This window comes from Copadichromis virginalis, linkage group LG5 (genome assembly GCF_057382275.1).
Source record: "Copadichromis virginalis isolate Kocher_CV1m ecotype Utaka linkage group LG5, C_Virginalis_male_GT1.1, whole genome shotgun sequence".
Classification (NCBI taxonomy): domain Eukaryota; kingdom Metazoa; phylum Chordata; class Actinopteri; order Cichliformes; family Cichlidae; genus Copadichromis; species Copadichromis virginalis.
In genome coordinates this window covers 26,062,954-26,079,942 of record NC_140622.1, presented here as the reverse complement: position 1 = coordinate 26,079,942, position 16,989 = coordinate 26,062,954, and the positions used below count along the sequence as shown (strand labels likewise).

Sequence of the window (16,989 nt, the reverse complement as noted above, 5' to 3'; positions counted from 1 at the left end):
TATATTCGGTTCTTCACAAAGAGTCAACCAGGCAGACAAAGCATTAACTGAAATTTATGAATGTGTGTGTCTGGTTTCTGGTGCAAAACATAAGTGAGGAGAAGTATGAGGACGCTTTCATAACTCCTCTGACTATGTGATCCGAGAAACATCTCCAATGAGGTATAAACAACATGAAAGTCCTCACATTTACAACATCAGTCTTTCCAAAGGCCAAAATGAAAACATGAGAGGATGTATGTCTCAGTGGGGAAAAAGAGCCACATTTAGGTGCCTGGGGGGAACTCCGCCAAACCCACACATCACTGAAAGCATGTTTGTTTTCACAGACCTGCTAATTTGAACAGAGCTGAGTAATCAAAAACTGAGAAACAATGGGCAGAAAGACTTCGTGCAAAAATTAAAGTAGTTCATAATATATCCTGGATCAGTGGTATTGATTGTACTGGTCTTACTGGGTATTTCTCAGGCTTAGTTAGTCGCATTAAGTTATGTCATGTCATATATATATATATATATATATATATATATATATATATATATATATATATATATATATATATATATATATATATATATATATATACATACATACATACATTGAATATACAAACATTTCACAGAGGCATTTAGTGGCATGATTGCTCAGGTCACTGTGCAAAAATCTGCATATAGAAAATGTTGATCAATACTAACATTATACAGATTTCTTTGAGCAACATAATAATATTAATAAAAATAATATTATGGTCAATTTACAACAGTTCAAGTAGTGAAAACTATTGTTTACTACTTGCTGTTTCACAGTTTAAAAAGTGAGGTAAGAGGCTTGCAATATGTTTGTGATAATTCACGATTCTACTAAAACAGAACAAACAAAAGTCAAATATTGACTTGAAAATACACCTGTAACAATACAGATATAGTAAATAGTTTGATGATGTATTTCTAATACAAAAGCAACACTGTAAGGAAAAATACTGATATAACGATTACCTGAGTCAAAGGTTCAGCTGTGTATTTCATGCCTAAATGAAAAAAAATAACAAGTTTAACTTCAAGGTTCCATGTAGTCTGACTTGAGCGGGGTCTGGCTTTCATTACAGCTTTCCTCAACTGGCGTGCGGCACAAGGAGTCCATTGCTGTAAACAAAAAATATATATTTTATTTCAAAAAGCTTAATTAACTACCAATTAGTTAATTAATTCAATAATATTGTTGACAATAACTATTTCCCATTTGAAACAGCACAAATCTCAGAGTGTGTGAAGCATTTTGTGAAGAAATATTGCCCATTTTTTCTAATAGTGGTAAAATATGATAAAGAAATAAATCTCTGACATGATTAAAGATTTTCTGGGGGGGTGTGGGCATATATCTTGATGCAAGAAGGTGAACTGTTGTTGCCTGTTGCTTCAAATTTTGGTGCGTCACTTTTCTCATTCAACTTCTCGACATGAAACCACCAAGACCTTTCTTATTGTCTGAAGTGTGAATCACTTGCCACATACGTTGTACTGTTTTTTGCTTGTGCCAGCAGTCAGTGATGTGCAGCTTGCAGGTCACAACAGTTAGTACAACTAGTCCGACAATTCCGAAAATAAGGAGGGCCATACCTGGTAAGACAAAATAAACCTGCTAAGTTAACTTAGCTTTACTTTTGATCTGAGGTTGCATGATCGGAAGATGGCTTACCAATGTGGTTGCCTACAGGAGGAGTTGGAAGCACTTTCTTTGTGGAAGTGGCCACTCGTGGAGTAGTAGTAGTATCCATCCCCTGAGTTTTGGCCCCCTCATGTGGACGTTGAGTTATTAAACCTCGGAGAGTAGTAATTGTATTTGATGTGGGAAGTGTAGTGCTGTAAGTATCACTGTTTGGCTCATTACAGATGGCATCTGACGATGCAGTTCCACTGAATTTCACCCCTGATTTACATCTAGAATGAAAGATAAATGACAAAGCTGTTAACAACAAGCGTCACGTCCAGACCCTGTTGAAAATTTGTTTTAATCATATATCATAAAAGTACTAAAAACACTAGAATACGTACTCTTTCCATTTTTTACAGTCTGAGTTTTGAGATGTAATGAAAAATCCTTCTTCACATCGTTTACATTCTCCTAGCAGGAAAAAAAGAATTGATGATTTAAAAAGACATTTTCTTTAGTGTGTATGGTAAATGATCCAGTCTTGTACCTCCTATTCGTTTAAATCCCTCAGCACATTTGCAGTTGGAAGAATCACTGTCCCATGGAACAAAGTCTTTACGGCACGCACATCTTGTGTTTGTGAATCTGGTACAGAGCTCTTTAATCTCACTACCATGATCTGCAATAAATAAATAAACAAAGAATGTTCTTAATCCTGATGTCGTAATTTGAGTGTGAACTACATGTTTTGTCTCCATTAACAGAGCAGGTTTATCATCAGCTGCTCACATAGCAGCTGTTTTTCTAATAAGTTACAAAAGCTTCAGCACTTACTAGTGTCACACGTTCTACATGCTTTACAAGATTTTGAAGTATTTTCATGATCCTGATAAGAGCCTGATTTGCAGAGTTCACATCCATTTCCATTACGGGATACTTTTTCACCTTCAAGGATTTCACAGTGTTCAAAGAAAGGACACATTTTAATTACAGTAATTACTATACTTTCAAAATAAAATTTAAAAAGTGAAAAACTGATTTTAAAGCATTATACGGAGTGAGTAAAATGATAAAAGGCACACTTTACCTGTTTTGCATGTCAAACCAGTAACATGTTGGTTAAAAATCAAAAAAAGTATGAGGACTTTGAGCATAGCCATATTCAGTTCTTCAGTGCTGAGAAATGCCACTATTTCCTGTGTGACACACAGCATAAGAATGTGACAAAAGAGAGACGCCACCTGCATAAGCTCTTTATATGGGGCTGTCCCAGACTGCTCACCTACTTTACTGATAAAACAGTTACAATTTATAAGTTCGGTGACTATCCTGTCTATCTTACTACAAACTGTAATGTTTTATTAATATTTATTTTTAAAAAAACTTAAATTGAAACACATATTTTACATCTATGACATGTCAGTCATAACATAGTTTCTAACAGGTATTCTAAGATACTAAATATAGTGTCTAATTTTTTAACACTGGATAAATTAATTATGTAAGTCAACAATTTAAAGAGCCATCTTACTTAAAATTCACCCTATATGTCTACAACTTGAATATTGATAATAAAAAAATTCTGTACAATTCAGTACATAAGTAATAAGATGTTTTACTAACTCAAAAACCGGTAAAAATATTTTAGATCCATATAAAGTATGATGGAAAAAAAACATCTTTTAAACTGAAATACAGCTTTGAGGGTATTTTTAGCATGTTTATTAACCTTTTTCTGGGCTTTTTTTCTTTGTTCAGGAAAAAAGGTATTGGTACTGTGGTTAAGCTATCGGAAACAGTTAACTTTGTTTTGTCTAGGCAGAAAAAATTGACATTGTATTATGGCATATGGACTCAAATGGCAAATGGAAAATCCACATATTCTTGATTAGTGCAAGATACAAGATACAACCACACACTCGCTTCTTGAAAAACGGATGTTGAAAAAAACAACCCCCGCTCCTGTTTTATCTCTCTCTCTGTTCGTTTATGAACTTTTCGTAGGTAAGGCGACCCAAAATTAATATGTTTATATTCCAATCATTCAAGAGTTCAGGAAACTAAAGATATAAAACATAACAAACTGTGCTGTCTTTACTGTTCACTTTGCCCATTGTTTGTCTCTCTTTAACACACAGCCCAACTGGTAACATATGATGACAAAGCTAGTTTCACTCACTGGCCATTTTGAAAAGTACACCTATTCAACTACTTCTTAAAGCAGCTACCTCACAAGCCATAGTCAAGACAACCTGCTGTATTTAAAATGTTCAAACTGAGCATTGGGATGGCAAAGAAAGGCGACTTAAGTGACTTTAAACATGCCAGACAGGCTGATCTGAGTATGTCAGAAACTGCTGATCTAATGGGATTTTCCCACCTAACCATCTCAAGAGTTTACAGAGAAAAGTCTGATAAGAAAATATCTACTGAATAGCAGTTATCTGTATGAAAATGCCTTATTGAAGGTCTGCTTCAAGCTGAAGGGAAAACAATAGGAACAACATAAACATAAGCAACATCAAAGGTATGCAAAAGAGCATCTCTGAATGTAGAACTCACTGAACAACGAAGCAGATGGTCTACACCCAAGATCGCACAGTGTCACACTGTCAGCTAAGAACAGGAAACTGAGGATTCGAAAGAAAAAAAAAAGATTGGAAACACATTAGAAAAACTCCCTTGCTGGATGAGTCTCAGTTTCTGCTGCAATATTCTAATGGTAGAGTCAAACTTTGAACAGCAAGAAAGCATGGATCCATCCTGTCTAGCTGAGCATGATTTAAACACCACAGCCCCAGAACATTGTTGCTGACCATGTCTTTCCCTTGTGATCCAATGATCACAGTCTGCCCATCTTGCTCACAGACATTAAAGAGATAATGGAAAAATAAGAAATTGTGTGTTTATCTACACCAGGGGTCGGCAACCCTGGGCACGCGTGCTGGTGGCACGACGATAGCTGGACTGGCCATCAGGCATACCGGGCATTTATTTGTCCGGTATGCCCGATCTGATATTTCGTTTTTATGGGCCGATGATTTTTATTTTTTATTTTTTGTAACGGTATAAACAGTGAAAAGTGGTGGATTGGCTAGATGCTGGTCGATGTGTAAAAATAACTCAGGATATACAGCAGGAGGAGAGACCTGGGGTGGCTGCCGGTCCGAGTGTCAGGTGAACTGAACTTCAGGTAGGAAGTTATGACCTGCAGTCCATTTGGGTCAGATATAAACCAAGTTTAGTTTATTTTCGTTGTGCTGACGTTTTACAGTCAGTTACAATAACTCGTACTGCGTGCTAGCTAGCATGACAGAGTTTCTATACAGCTGGGTGGGTGCTATGATGTTACTGATAGTGAACTTTATTTTATTCATAAGGCTAGTTAGTAGAGTTGCCAACCGTCCTGTGAAAAACGGAATCGTCTCGTATTCAGAGAAAATGTTACGCTTTTCATTTGAGGAGAAAGGGAACACAGTTTGTCCCGGAGTTCAGCTAGAATGGGAAAAGACGCAAAGGTGGAGTTCTTCTGCGTCTTTACGCTGCAGCTGCCTCTTCTTCTCTCATTCTCTCCCCCTCCCTCTCCTGTTGCTACTTCAACCATGAAACTGATCAATGATCAGCTGATCGGCTTTTCTCTCTTGTTTGTTTATCTCCCACTTTGTGCCAGAAAGAGGAAACCGCCGGATGTCGCGTTAAACAACAGCAGCACGTTTAAGCTTCATCAGCTGTTGCTAGAATTTATTTAACATTAATTTCTAGTATCAGCTGATGTTTGCTGGAGCCACAGCTGTAAAAGCTGCTGGTCATGATATCGGTTTGGTTATCTGCTGAGAGGGAAACATGCAGATGAAACCAGTAGAATCATCAGAGCTGAACAGGTGATGGAGAAACAGGTTTACCTTTTAGGTGACATGAATGAGTTGAAGGGAAGTTATGAACTGTTTCTGAGAGACTAATAACACCAGGATCTTTTCTAAGTAGCTGACAGTTGGTAACTGTGCAGGGACGTGTCTAGCAAAGTTTTGCCAGGGGGGCCCGGTAGGGCATTAACAGGGAAAGGGGGGCACGAAGAAATACTTTTCTTTCTTATTCTCATTTAAAATGTCTCACTTTTATTAAATAATTATCTGAATCTTACAACCAAAGTTTTTATCTTTGGTTGTACCAAATCCTAATTGAGATTTTTGGGCCAAGTGCAATAACGTCAGATTCATCTGAATTTAGAAGAAGGAAATTAGAAGTCATGCAGGTCTTTATGTCTTCAAGACATTCATGCAGTTTGACTAATTGTTATGTGTTTTCTGGCTTCATGGATAGGTGGAGCTGGGTAACATGTGCATAGCAATCAAAATGTATGTTGAATGATACTGTCCGAGAGAAGCACGTAAAATGTAAAAAGAATTGGTTCAAGCACTGAGCCCAGTGCAACTTCAAATTTGACCTCAGTGTGTGAAGACAACGCCCAAATTAAAATTAAAAAGCAATGTCTCTTTTCAGGAATCAAATTGTTTTTCCCTGTGAGCTGTTTTATATTGCTGGCTTTCTTTTTTTTTTTTTACCAAAATGCTCTACATCCATTGAACAAAGAAAGCACTCGTACAGGTAACAGTACAACTCAGGGTACACCAATGATTGTAAATCCTGTCAGTGGCACTTGCCTCTTGTAACTCTTGACATGGGTCAATGAACAATTTGCATGATCATGATGCATTTGCATCATGAAAGACTAAATGATTCCTACCTGAAACAGCTCACACAGCCACGTTTGTAGCTTATTGACTTCTAGAAAGCGATAAGTTTCCAGTTGAATACCATAAGGCAAATGCCAGTTAGTTGTTCCATTATCTACACTTTGTACCTTTGTTGCTCTCAAGGTAAACAGTTCTGCAGCGTCAATCTCCAAAACTGAGTAAATAATGATGAAATAACCTTAGATAGATAAATAGCCTACAAAGCAGTGGAAAAATATGTGCACTTATTGTGCTGTGAAGTGTCCCTTGAACACACTTCCTACTGAATTCTCTCTTAAGATGAAACATATGTGGAATATATATTTGCTGTTTCTGAAGACACGGCAGAGAGTATATGTTGAATTTTGCAGAAGAGACAAAGCTAACACTGCAACCAGATATGAAGATTATCATGTATAAGCTACCTTTGTGCAGAATTTTCAGCCTCAGTTTCAAAAAAACGAAACAGTTATCGTACATCTTTGAGTAATCAAGAATTCTCAACTCTGAATACTGAGTAAAATCTAGATACATGAGTAAAAACCTCTAGATTGCCTGTAAATGTTGTAAACTGAAAATAGTCATCATGTTTGGTGTGACTATGAACACCAAAATAACAAAATCAGTTTACCGTTGTTTTGTCCTCTCTGCACATCAGCGACAAAATTAACGCTATTGCTGTTTGTTAAAACTCTTAAAACTCTGCTTTCATTTGTGCACTTTTATAATTGCTCAAAGCTTTGTATAGTTGACATAGTGTGTGAGGAACTGAGCTGGTTAAGCACGAGGACACACTTAGTATTTAGAAAAAAGTGGTCTTTATTTACCCCTAAAAATGCAAAAATATACTAAATAAACTAGCAATACAGTGCCCATAAAAGAGGTCAAATGACTAGAACTAAACACAAATAAAAACAGCAACTTAAAATATCTCCATCTTAAGACCAGGTGGACACATGACGGGAACACAAATACTAGCAAATTAACCAACACCAAGCAAACAAAGCAACACTTCACTTCAAACGGCCCCATGCCACTCCCCTGTTTTAAATGCATTTTAGAACAGCACGCATCAACACCACATATGAGGAGGTAGAGTGAGGTATGGGATCTTCACACACCCCCGTTCTCTATTGTGGTGCCTGGACCTGGGAGTATAGAGTATGTATGGGGAGTGTGAGTGTGTGTACTGGGTTCACTTCTGTGTGTCTCCATGTCAGGTGAGTACTGAGTATTTGTGCATGTGCGCATGAGGGGGGGAATGTGTGTGCATGTTTGTATTTGTATGTGCCTGTTTGTATATACTGGCTCACTCCTGTGGCTGCTTGGTGCACACTGGCCCTCCTGGCTCTGTTGGGCCCCTTCTAGGGTGTGAAGGGCCCTTGGATCCTGGGTCTCTGGGCCCAGGGCTCAGTCTGATATGGTACAGCTGGCTGCCAGTGGAGCCTGCAGCCTCAGTGCTGCAGGCCCTGTGACTTCTGCACCTTGGCTGCTGGGTGACCCCCATCCGAGGCACTCCACAGCTCTTTTCTAGGTGGCTGACGTGACTGCCCCTCTGGTGGTAATCCTTGCTCGTGGCCCGGAGCTCCTCCATCCCTGCTTCATGTCCTGGGGGGCAGGGCTATGGCTCCTAGCACCCACTACCCACATAGCAAAATTTGTATGGCCTGGATCTGGCCCACAAATGTGCTTACACATGGCCCACATACCACAAAGAATGACGGCCCTTTGGTGGCCCAGATCAGGTTTGCCAGAGGTGGCACACACATGGCCCAGCACAAGGCCAGTTGCAGGCACACTGGTGGTCCTGTGCTGGCCCATGCGTGGAGTACCTCTGGCAAACCTGATCTGGTCCACCAAAGGGCTGTCATTCTTTGCGGTATGTGGGCCATGTGTAAGCTGTGTGCAGCCACGGGCCAGTTGCAAACACACTGCTGACCCTGTGCTGGACCAGAATAGTTTCAGCTCTTGCCCCAAATGTCAGCCTAATGTGTACCTTAATCAAGCCATGTAATAACAACATGTGCCATCATTGCCAAGCCATGCCCACGTCGGGTTGACATACACCCTGCCATGACACCGGTCAGTCAGAAGTGCAAGTTTGATGCCAGATCCGGGCCAGACCTGTTTTCTATGAACCTGGGCCACATAAACCAAACCACAATCTGGCCAGATATGGCATGCCATCACATAAACAGTGCCATCTATATCCGGCCTGGCCCATGTCTTGATGACATACCACTTACCATGCCAGAAGTCATGTGGGTATTAGACACTTACATGGAGAAATCTTATGAATGTGCTCACACACACAGGTTTTACACATAAGTGTTCATACAGGTTCATACAGGTGTACAAACAACTTACAGACACACACTATCTCGCTTGGCTGCTGCCTCTAAACATATCATGTATTGTACAGTTAACATTACATTTTTATTAATTGCTGTTACTCATGCCCATATTGGTTATTGCTGTGGTTTCCTTACTGTGCTGTTTTATTTTTGCTTGTTTTTTTTTCAATCTGCTTCCTTCTTCTCCTCTATTTTTCTTTCCCTCTCAGTCTGTTAACTCTCTTCCGAACTTCTCTTTCCTTCTTCTTTCTCTGTCCTGTCCATTCTGATTGTAATAACTTAAATCAAAATAATAATAATAAAGATCAAATAAACTATGACAATCAATTGAACCAGAATTGCAAAAGCTGTAATGGTCCACTTGGAAAAATAAATCTCTTGGGCATTTTTCTTGACCTTCAGACAGTAATTCTGATTGCTACAATGCCGTACAGGACAGGCAAAAAGAAGAAGAAGACTAAGCAAATTGACAATTTATAAATCAAAGAAAATGCACAACATTAAAAGTTAATTACATATAATTGCCACTGATGAAAGAGCTGCACTTGGGCCAATCAGCACTTCCCATATATAACACAGCCGCAACCTAGAGCACATCTTTTGCCCAACTTCAGAGTTGTGTTGCTGCAGGCGCATTAATAGCAAATAATGTTTTGGTGATACAGATAATACACAAGATGTTTTAAATGTTTTAACTTTTACAGATTCATATGTTTCAAACAATCTTTTAAAAAAAGATAACTGTAAAATACTTTTACTTACTAAACCACAGTAGCAGTAGTGGCAATTGTATACATGTAATGAATATGAGTGCTATAGACATCTAAGTTATCCTTACGTGGATTGCTCATGTAAACAAATTTGGAACAAATTCCAGTTATAAGTATTCCATTTCCTTCCTCCCTGATTGTCAGAGTGACAAAAGCCTTTTAAAGATTACAAATTTGAAATTCCAAGATAGTGAGCCATACCTGGTAAGACAAAAAAAGTCAGCTACAGTTTACATAGCTTTTTTTTTTTTTTTTTTTTTAAATCTGTGCCTTCATCTCAGAAACAATGGAAAATGAAGGCTGTGCCAAAATAATTTGGATTTTGTTGTAGAAGTGGCTACTTGTGGAGGAGAGCTAACAGATCTAGGAGTTGGAAGCACTTTCTTTGTGGAAGTGGCCACTCGTGGAGTAGTAGTAGTATCCATCCCCTGAGTTTGGGCCTCCCACTGTGGACGTTGAGTTATTAAACCTCGGAGAGTAGTAATTGTGTTTGATGTGGGAAGTGTAGTGCTGTAAGTATCACTGTTTGGCTCATTACAGATAACATCTGACATTGCAGTTCCACTGATTTTCACTCCTGATTTACATCTAGAATGAAAGATGAATGACAAAGCTGTTAACAACAAGCGTCACGTCCAGACCCTGTTGAAAATTTGTTTTAATCATATATCATAAAAGTACTAAAAACACTAGAATACGTACTCTTTCCATTTTTTACAGTCTGAGTTTTGAGATGTAATGAAAAATCCTTCTTCACATCGTTTACATTCTCCTAGCAGGAAAAAAAGAATTGATGATTTAAAAAGACATTTTCTTTAGTGTGTATGGTAAATGATCCAATATTATGATCCAGTCTTGTACCTCCTATTCGTTTAAATCCCTCAGCACATTTGCAGTTGGAAGAATCACTGTCCCATGGAACAAAGTCTTTACGGCACGCACATTTTGTGTTTTTGACTGTGGTACAATGCTCTTTAATGTCACTACCATGATCTGCAATAAATAAATAAACAAAGAATGTTCTTAATCCTGATGTCGTAATTTGAGTGTGAACTACATGTTTTGTCTCCATTAACAGAGCAGGTTTATCATCAGCTGCTCACATAGCAGCTGATTTTTTTAATAAATTACAAAAGCTTCAGCACTTACTAGTGTCACACGTTCTACATGCTTTACAAGATTTTGAAGTATTTTCATGATCCTGATAAGAGCCTAGTTTGCAGGGTTGACATCCATTTCCATTACGGGATACTTTTTCACCTTCAAGGATTTCAAAGTGTTCAAAGAAAGGACACAGTTTAATTACAGTAATTACTATACTTTCAAAATAAAATTTAAAAAATGAAAAACTGATTTTAAAGCATTATACAGAGTGAGTAAAATGATAAAAGGCACACTTTACCTGTTTTGCATGTCAAACCAGCAACATGTTGGTTAAAAATCAAAAAAAGTATGATGAGTTGGACGACAATCATATTCACTTCTTCAATGCAATGTTTCCTGTGTGACAAATAGAATAAGATTAAGACAAAGAGAAACACCACCTGACCAAGTTTAAATTGGACACTCCACACAAATAAGACAGCAACATTTATCACTCATAACTTTGGAACCAACGTTTTACTGTTATTGAAAATACCTGACAACAAAAGAGTTCCCTCTCTGAGGGACATTTCCAGAAAATTGTTGAATCTATGTCCCAAATAATTAAACAGTTCTGAAGGCAAAAGGAAGAGCAAAGGGTACAGTCAGAGGGGTACAGTCAGAGGCTAGACAGTCTGACACTCTCCCCTGTTACCTCAATACTGCAAACCACCAAATCAAAAATATGAACTCAGTTTCATTGAACTCTGTTTCCCAATTCCCACCATCTGCCAGTACTAACTCTGTCTTTCCCTCTTTGCAGACAGCCCCATAGTAAAATCATGACATAAATAAAGAACATTAAACCAAAATACAGAGAATCTGAAGTCAGTCACAATTTCCAAACCAAAAATTAACAACCCAAGCTCACACAGCCAGCATAAACCCATCACAAATTCCCACAGGAATTTCACAATAACTTGGACCTTACAAAAAAAAAGAGAACTTATGTGTTTATCTGCACAAATAAAATAAGGGATTAATTTCGGATATAGAAAAGAGAACAACAAAAAGCAGCAATCCCCTACCAGCACTCTTCCTTCTGCCTTGTTGACAACAACTGAAGAGACAGGGGTGTGTATGTCTTTCTCTCTCAATATATAATCCTCTGGTGAGGGGGTGGATGTCTCTCTTGCAACAATAATTGGTCATCTACTGAGAGCGAGTGACAGTATGCCAACCGCTACATTCTCAATTTTTCTCTAGCTTTAAACATTCATGCTATAAACCTTATTTCTGTAACAACTGACAGGTACAACAGGGATGTGTTGTGGAATTTTCTGTAAAAAAAAGAAAGGTCTGCAGTATGTTCAGCTGTGGTCAAGCTATTTTATTACTGCATGCATGCAGGAGAGCAAACACACACACATCAAAACATCTCAGGTCTAAGTAATGAGCACACTCCTTTATTCCATTCCAAGGAAGAGGGAGGAAGTTACAAACTGATCATACCACACATCACGCGCCTCGCTATGAAACCTAATGGAGCAATGGGCCAAGGACACAATGTTTTGTGTCCTTGGCGTTATCAGCACCTGTAAAGGGAGTTGTCTTCTACCAAACTGCTGTACATTCACTGAACAAAAAAAAGCATGCAGACAGATAACATTACAACTCAAGGGACACTACTGATCGTAAATGCTGTCAGCAGCACTAGCCTCTTGTAACTCTTGACATGGGTCAATGAATAATTTCATCTGCACTGTGAAATGATTCCCATAAGAAACCGCTCACACAGCCATGTTTGCAGATTACTGACTTCTAGAAAGAGATAAGTTTCCAGTTGAATACCATAAGGTAAATGCCAGTTAGTCGTTCCATTGTCTACGCTGTGTACCTTTGTTGACTTCAAGGTAAACAGTTCTGCAGCCTCAATCTCCCAAACAGAGTAAATAATGATGAAATAACCTGGATAGATAAACAACGTTGCAGGCCAAAGGGAGAATATGTACACTGGACTGTGTCATGAAGTGTCCCTTGAACACACCTTCTACTGAATTGACTCACAGGATGAACCATGTGTAAGATATATGCTGTTTCTGAAGACACAGAGAGACAGAGAGTTTTTGTTGCATTTTTCAGAAATGACAACGTAAAGCTAACACTGCAGCCAGAGACAGAGATCATCACTAATGAGCTAGCGAAACATAAAACAAGGTTATCATTAGTCTTTAAGTAATCAAGAATTCCCAACTTTGAATGCTGTGAGTAAAATCTAGATACATATGAGTAAAAAGCTCTAGATTGCCTGTAAATGTTGTAAACTGAAAACACTTATTCATCATGTTGGTGTGACTGTGACACCAACATATCAAAATCAGTACATGTGTTGTTTTATCCTCTCTGCACATCAGTGACAAAACTATTAAAAAATCGATTAACAACACTATTAATCTACACTATGAAAACGTTTGTTTGAAAGTCTTCTGTTTTCATTTGTGCACTTTAATCACTGCTGAAAGCTTTGTTTAGCTGACATAGTGTAACTGATCACAGGAACTGATCATAGCTTCTTAGTCTATAACCTCTGCTGTTGTATATGGCAAAAAAAAGTTTGTAAACCACTGAGATGGGGAAGGGGTTTGCCGTACATTAACACAACCAGTTCACATGTAGCCTTATGTCAAATGGAGAGCATGCCTCTCAGAACCTGCAAAACTATGCAAACATCACAGCAACACCTCTCCCTATACATGATTCCAGTAACAACTGCTTCAGTTATCAAAAATAAAAATCACAGGCTTCAAAATTAGTGAAGAGTTATAAACTTTCAACCAAATCAAACATGTGAAAAGATGATGAGGAACTGATGTTTATAGGTGACTCCTTCCAATCAGCAGAAGCCTGCAAAATAATAGATTCTTTTTCAACTTCTTTAGATACAAAGGGACATTAAAGACGAACAGGAAGCTGAGGCTCCAGTTCAGACTCACCAGAATTGGGGGAAAAAAGGTTGGAAACACATTAGAAAAACTTGCTTGCTGGACGAGTCTCGATTCCTGCTGCAACATTCTGATGGTTGATACAGACTTTGGCGTGAACATGAAAGCATGGATCCATCCTGTCTTACTGAGCATGTTTTAAACACCGCAGCCTACCTAAACTTTGTTGCTGACCTTGCCTATCCCTTTATGATCACAGTCTGCCCATCTTGCTTACAGACATTAAAGATACAATGAAAAAATAAGAACTTATGTGTTTATCTACACACATAAAATCAGAGATTCCTTTCCATATGGAGAAGAAAACAACAAAAAGCAGAGATCTTCTGCCAGCTTTCTCCTTCGCTTTCCTTTCTTGGTTACAAGTGAAGGGAAAGACATATGTGGCTCTCTCGCAACAATATTAAGTCATCTAGTGAGTGAGAGAGAGAGACAGAAAGAGAGAGAGAGAGGTGTTAAGGAACTCAAAATGCCAAAAAACAAATTTGAAAAAGTCAATTCAGTTTTACTTATATAGCACCAAATTCTAATAGCAGTCATATTATGAGATTTTTGGGCCAAGTACAATTATGTCAGTTTTATCTGAATTTAGAAGAAGGAAATTAGAAGTCATGCAGGTCTTTATGTCTTTAAGACATTCCTGCAGTTCGACTAATTGTTATGTGTTATCTGGCTGCATGGATAAATGGAGCTGGGTATCATGTGCACAGCAATCAAAATGCATGTTGAGTGATACTGTCCGAGGGAAGCACGTAAAATGTAAAAAGAATTGGTTCGAGCACTGAACCCAGTGGAACTTCATATCTGACCTTAGTGTGTCATGACAGCTCCTCAATTAAATTTAAAAAGCAATGTCTTTTTTCAGAAATTAAAAAAAGATTCTCCTTGTCAGCAGTTTTATATTGCTATGACTTTCTTTCTAGGAAGCACTCAGACAGGTAAGATTATAAATGAGGGCACACCGCTGATCATAAATCCTGTCTGCGACACCAGCCTCTTGTAACTCTTGACATGGGTCAATGAATAATTTCATCTGCACTGTGAAATGATTCCCATAAGAAACCGCTCACACAGCCATGTTTGCAGATTACTGACTTCTAGAAAGAGATAAGTTTCCAGTTGAATACCATAAGGTAAATGCCAGTTAGTCGTTCCATTGTCTACGCTGTGTACCTTTGTTGACTTCAAGGTAAACAGTTCTGCAGCCTCAATCTCCCAAACAGAGTAAATAATGATGAAATAACCTGGATAGATAAACAACGTTGCAGGCCAAAGGGAGAATATGTACACTGGACTGTGTCATGAAGTGTCCCTTGAACACACCTTCTACTGAATTGACTCACAGGATGAACCATGTGTAAGATATATGCTGTTTCTGAAGACACAGAGAGACAGAGAGTTTTTGTTGCATTTTTCAGAAATGACAACGTAAAGCTAACACTGCAGCCAGAGACAGAGATCATCACTAATGAGCTAGCGAAACATAAAACAAGGTTATCATTAGTCTTTAAGTAATCAAGAATTCCCAACTTTGAATGCTGTGAGTAAAATCTAGATACATATGAGTAAAAAGCTCTAGATTGCCTGTAAATGTTGTAAACTGAAAACACTTATTCATCATGTTGGTGTGACTGTGACACCAACATATCAAAATCAGTACATGTGTTGTTTTATCCTCTCTGCACATCAGTGACAAAACTATTAAAAAATCGATTAACAACACTATTAATCTACACTATGAAAACGTTTGTTTGAAAGTCTTCTGTTTTCATTTGTGCACTTTAATCACTGCTGAAAGCTTTGTTTAGCTGACATAGTGTAACTGATCACAGGAACTGATCATAGCTTCTTAGTCTATAACCTCTGCTGTTGTATATGGCAAAAAAAAGTTTGTAAACCACTGAGATGGGGAAGGGGTTTGCCGTACATTAACACAACCAGTTCACATGTAGCCTTATGTCAAATGGAGAGCATGCCTCTCAGAACCTGCAAAACTATGCAAACATCACAGCAACACCTCTCCCTATACATGATTCCAGTAACAACTGCTTCAGTTATCAAAAATAAAAATCACAGGCTTCAAAATTAGTGAAGAGTTATAAACTTTCAACCAAATCAAACATGTTTAAAGAAGTGAAAAAATGACGAGGAACTGATGCTTATATGTGACTCCTTCCAATCAGCAGAAGCCTGAAACATAATAGATTCTTTTTCAACTTCTTTAGATACAAAGGGACGTTAAAGAGGAACTGATCAGAGCTTCATAGTGAGTAACTTGAAACAGAGGGAACAAAAAGTTGTTTTAGACTTTCAGGATAGTTAGAGTAAGGACATTCAAAGATAATCAATGTGCGGTGTGAGCTTTCGTAATTGTACATGCCAGAAAAGGTTTGGCAACCACTAAGTCAGATTAGAGTTAGATGTGAAATCCTTACCTTGTACCACTTAAAAGCTATGCTTCTGAGAACCTGAGACTTAGATAAACATCAAATAGAACAACACCCCACAAGGTGCAAGTTCCCAGTACATTATACAGAGCAGATAACCTGAAGTTACATCAGAATCGTTCATCACTATGCTCAAATATGCCATTTTGAAAACACATAGCAATTGCATTAATGGACATCCACATTATAGGTTATGTGGTACCTTTGAACAAAAACAGAGCACATTTAAAATAATAATATCAATGAAAGCCATGAGAGCCATTTTCTTTTTCTCCTTTTCATTGGCTGTTCCACATCTAACCAGCCCATATAAGTTTCTACACCTTTGGTTGCACCAAGCAAATCACGCCTCTGCACCAGAATGTGCAGAACAAGTGGTTTTTCTTTTTTTCTTGCAATAGAGGCAACATTTGCCTGGAATTATACAGGATAGATGTGGTTAGAAAAGCCTTTTATGTACTGTGGGTGTGCAAAGAAGAAAAACTCAAAATGAAAAAAAAACCCGTAGGAAACTGACACCACGGTAAAGGCATGAACTTTTGATAAAAAGCACGCTCCACAGAAGCGATTTATTTAATGTTGTGCGTTACCGTGGCAACTCCGACTTTACTCCAGTCATTTTTTCCCTTTCCATCCAAAAAAAGTCAAAACTCTTCCACCATACAGCAAGTCCTCATAACCGGTTTCATATCACTGCTTCTCCTGTCAGTACTTCTATAGTAACTGTGTTGAAACTCAGTGGTTATTACTCATTATTAATTCATATTCATATTTAAAATAAATTAAATGCATTTTTCCCTTTCACAGTTTATGCAGTACCAGAAATTAATTCTCTTTAGTATCTTTTGGTTTAACCTGTTTTGAAACTATTTCCTTCTTGTTTTACTAACCTTAAATTCTTTACAACTTTGCATGTAACCCTCAAACAATACCATTAAATATGGTTCAC

At 38.0% G+C, this 16,989-nt stretch overlaps 2 protein-coding genes across 3 annotated transcripts; both read right to left on the bottom strand.

The window, feature by feature from the left end:
- Positions 1 to 587: 587 nt before the first annotated feature.
- Positions 588 to 6,501, bottom strand: LOC146709863 (tumor necrosis factor receptor superfamily member 4-like). Of its 2 annotated transcripts, XM_085457044.1 has the most exons (9): positions 6,396 to 6,501; positions 4,214 to 4,281; positions 2,739 to 2,847; positions 2,486 to 2,596; positions 2,199 to 2,330; positions 2,053 to 2,122; positions 1,697 to 1,938; positions 1,513 to 1,617; positions 588 to 1,143 (listed from the first exon to the last, which is right to left on the bottom strand). In XM_085457044.1, the coding sequence occupies exons 3-9, from the start codon at positions 2,809 to 2,811 to the stop codon at positions 1,058 to 1,060; spliced, it is 819 nt and encodes a 272-aa protein (XP_085313170.1). In that variant the 5' UTR covers positions 2,812 to 2,847; positions 4,214 to 4,281; positions 6,396 to 6,501; the 3' UTR covers positions 588 to 1,057. The 2 variants fall into 2 exon arrangements, with proteins under 2 accessions (XP_085313170.1, XP_085313169.1); XM_085457043.1 differs by lacking the exons at positions 4,214 to 4,281; positions 6,396 to 6,501 and having other exon boundaries at positions 2,739 to 3,454.
- A 2,695-nt stretch (positions 6,502 to 9,196) lies between these two features.
- LOC146709862 (tumor necrosis factor receptor superfamily member 4-like) lies at positions 9,197 to 12,472 on the bottom strand. Its single transcript, XM_085457962.1, has 7 exons — positions 12,443 to 12,472; positions 11,680 to 11,741; positions 10,911 to 11,008; positions 10,658 to 10,768; positions 10,370 to 10,501; positions 10,211 to 10,280; positions 9,197 to 10,096 (listed from the first exon to the last, which is right to left on the bottom strand). Exons 1-7 carry the CDS (start codon positions 12,470 to 12,472, stop codon positions 9,781 to 9,783), a joined length of 819 nt encoding a protein of 272 aa, XP_085314088.1. The 3' UTR covers positions 9,197 to 9,780.
- Between the last annotated feature and the right edge of the window lie 4,517 nt (positions 12,473 to 16,989).

Bases quoted from the DNA above. Each gene is read 5' to 3' on its own strand.
- LOC146709862 (XM_085457962.1), bottom strand. From the start codon at position 12,472: ATGGAACGACTAACTGGCATTTACCTTATG. The intron at 11,009-11,679 runs GTAGGGGATTGC...TTTGTCACACAG, and splicing joins AGGCAGAAGGAAGAGTGCTG to GAAACATTGCATTGAAGAAG. The intron at 10,281-10,369 runs GTACAAGACTGG...TTTTCCTGCTAG, and splicing joins GGGATTTAAACGAATAGGAG to GAGAATGTAAACGATGTGAA.
- LOC146709863 (XM_085457043.1), bottom strand. From the start codon at position 2,898: ATGCAGGTGGCGTCTCTCTTTTGTCACATTCTTATGCTGTGTGTCACA. The intron at 2,597-2,738 runs GTAAAGTGTGCC...AAATCCTTGAAG, and splicing joins TGGTTTGACATGCAAAACAG to GTGAAAAAGTATCCCGTAAT. The intron at 1,144-1,512 runs GTATGTGGCAAG...TTTTGTTTACAG, and splicing joins CAAGCAAAAAACAGTACAAC to CAATGGACTCCTTGTGCCGC.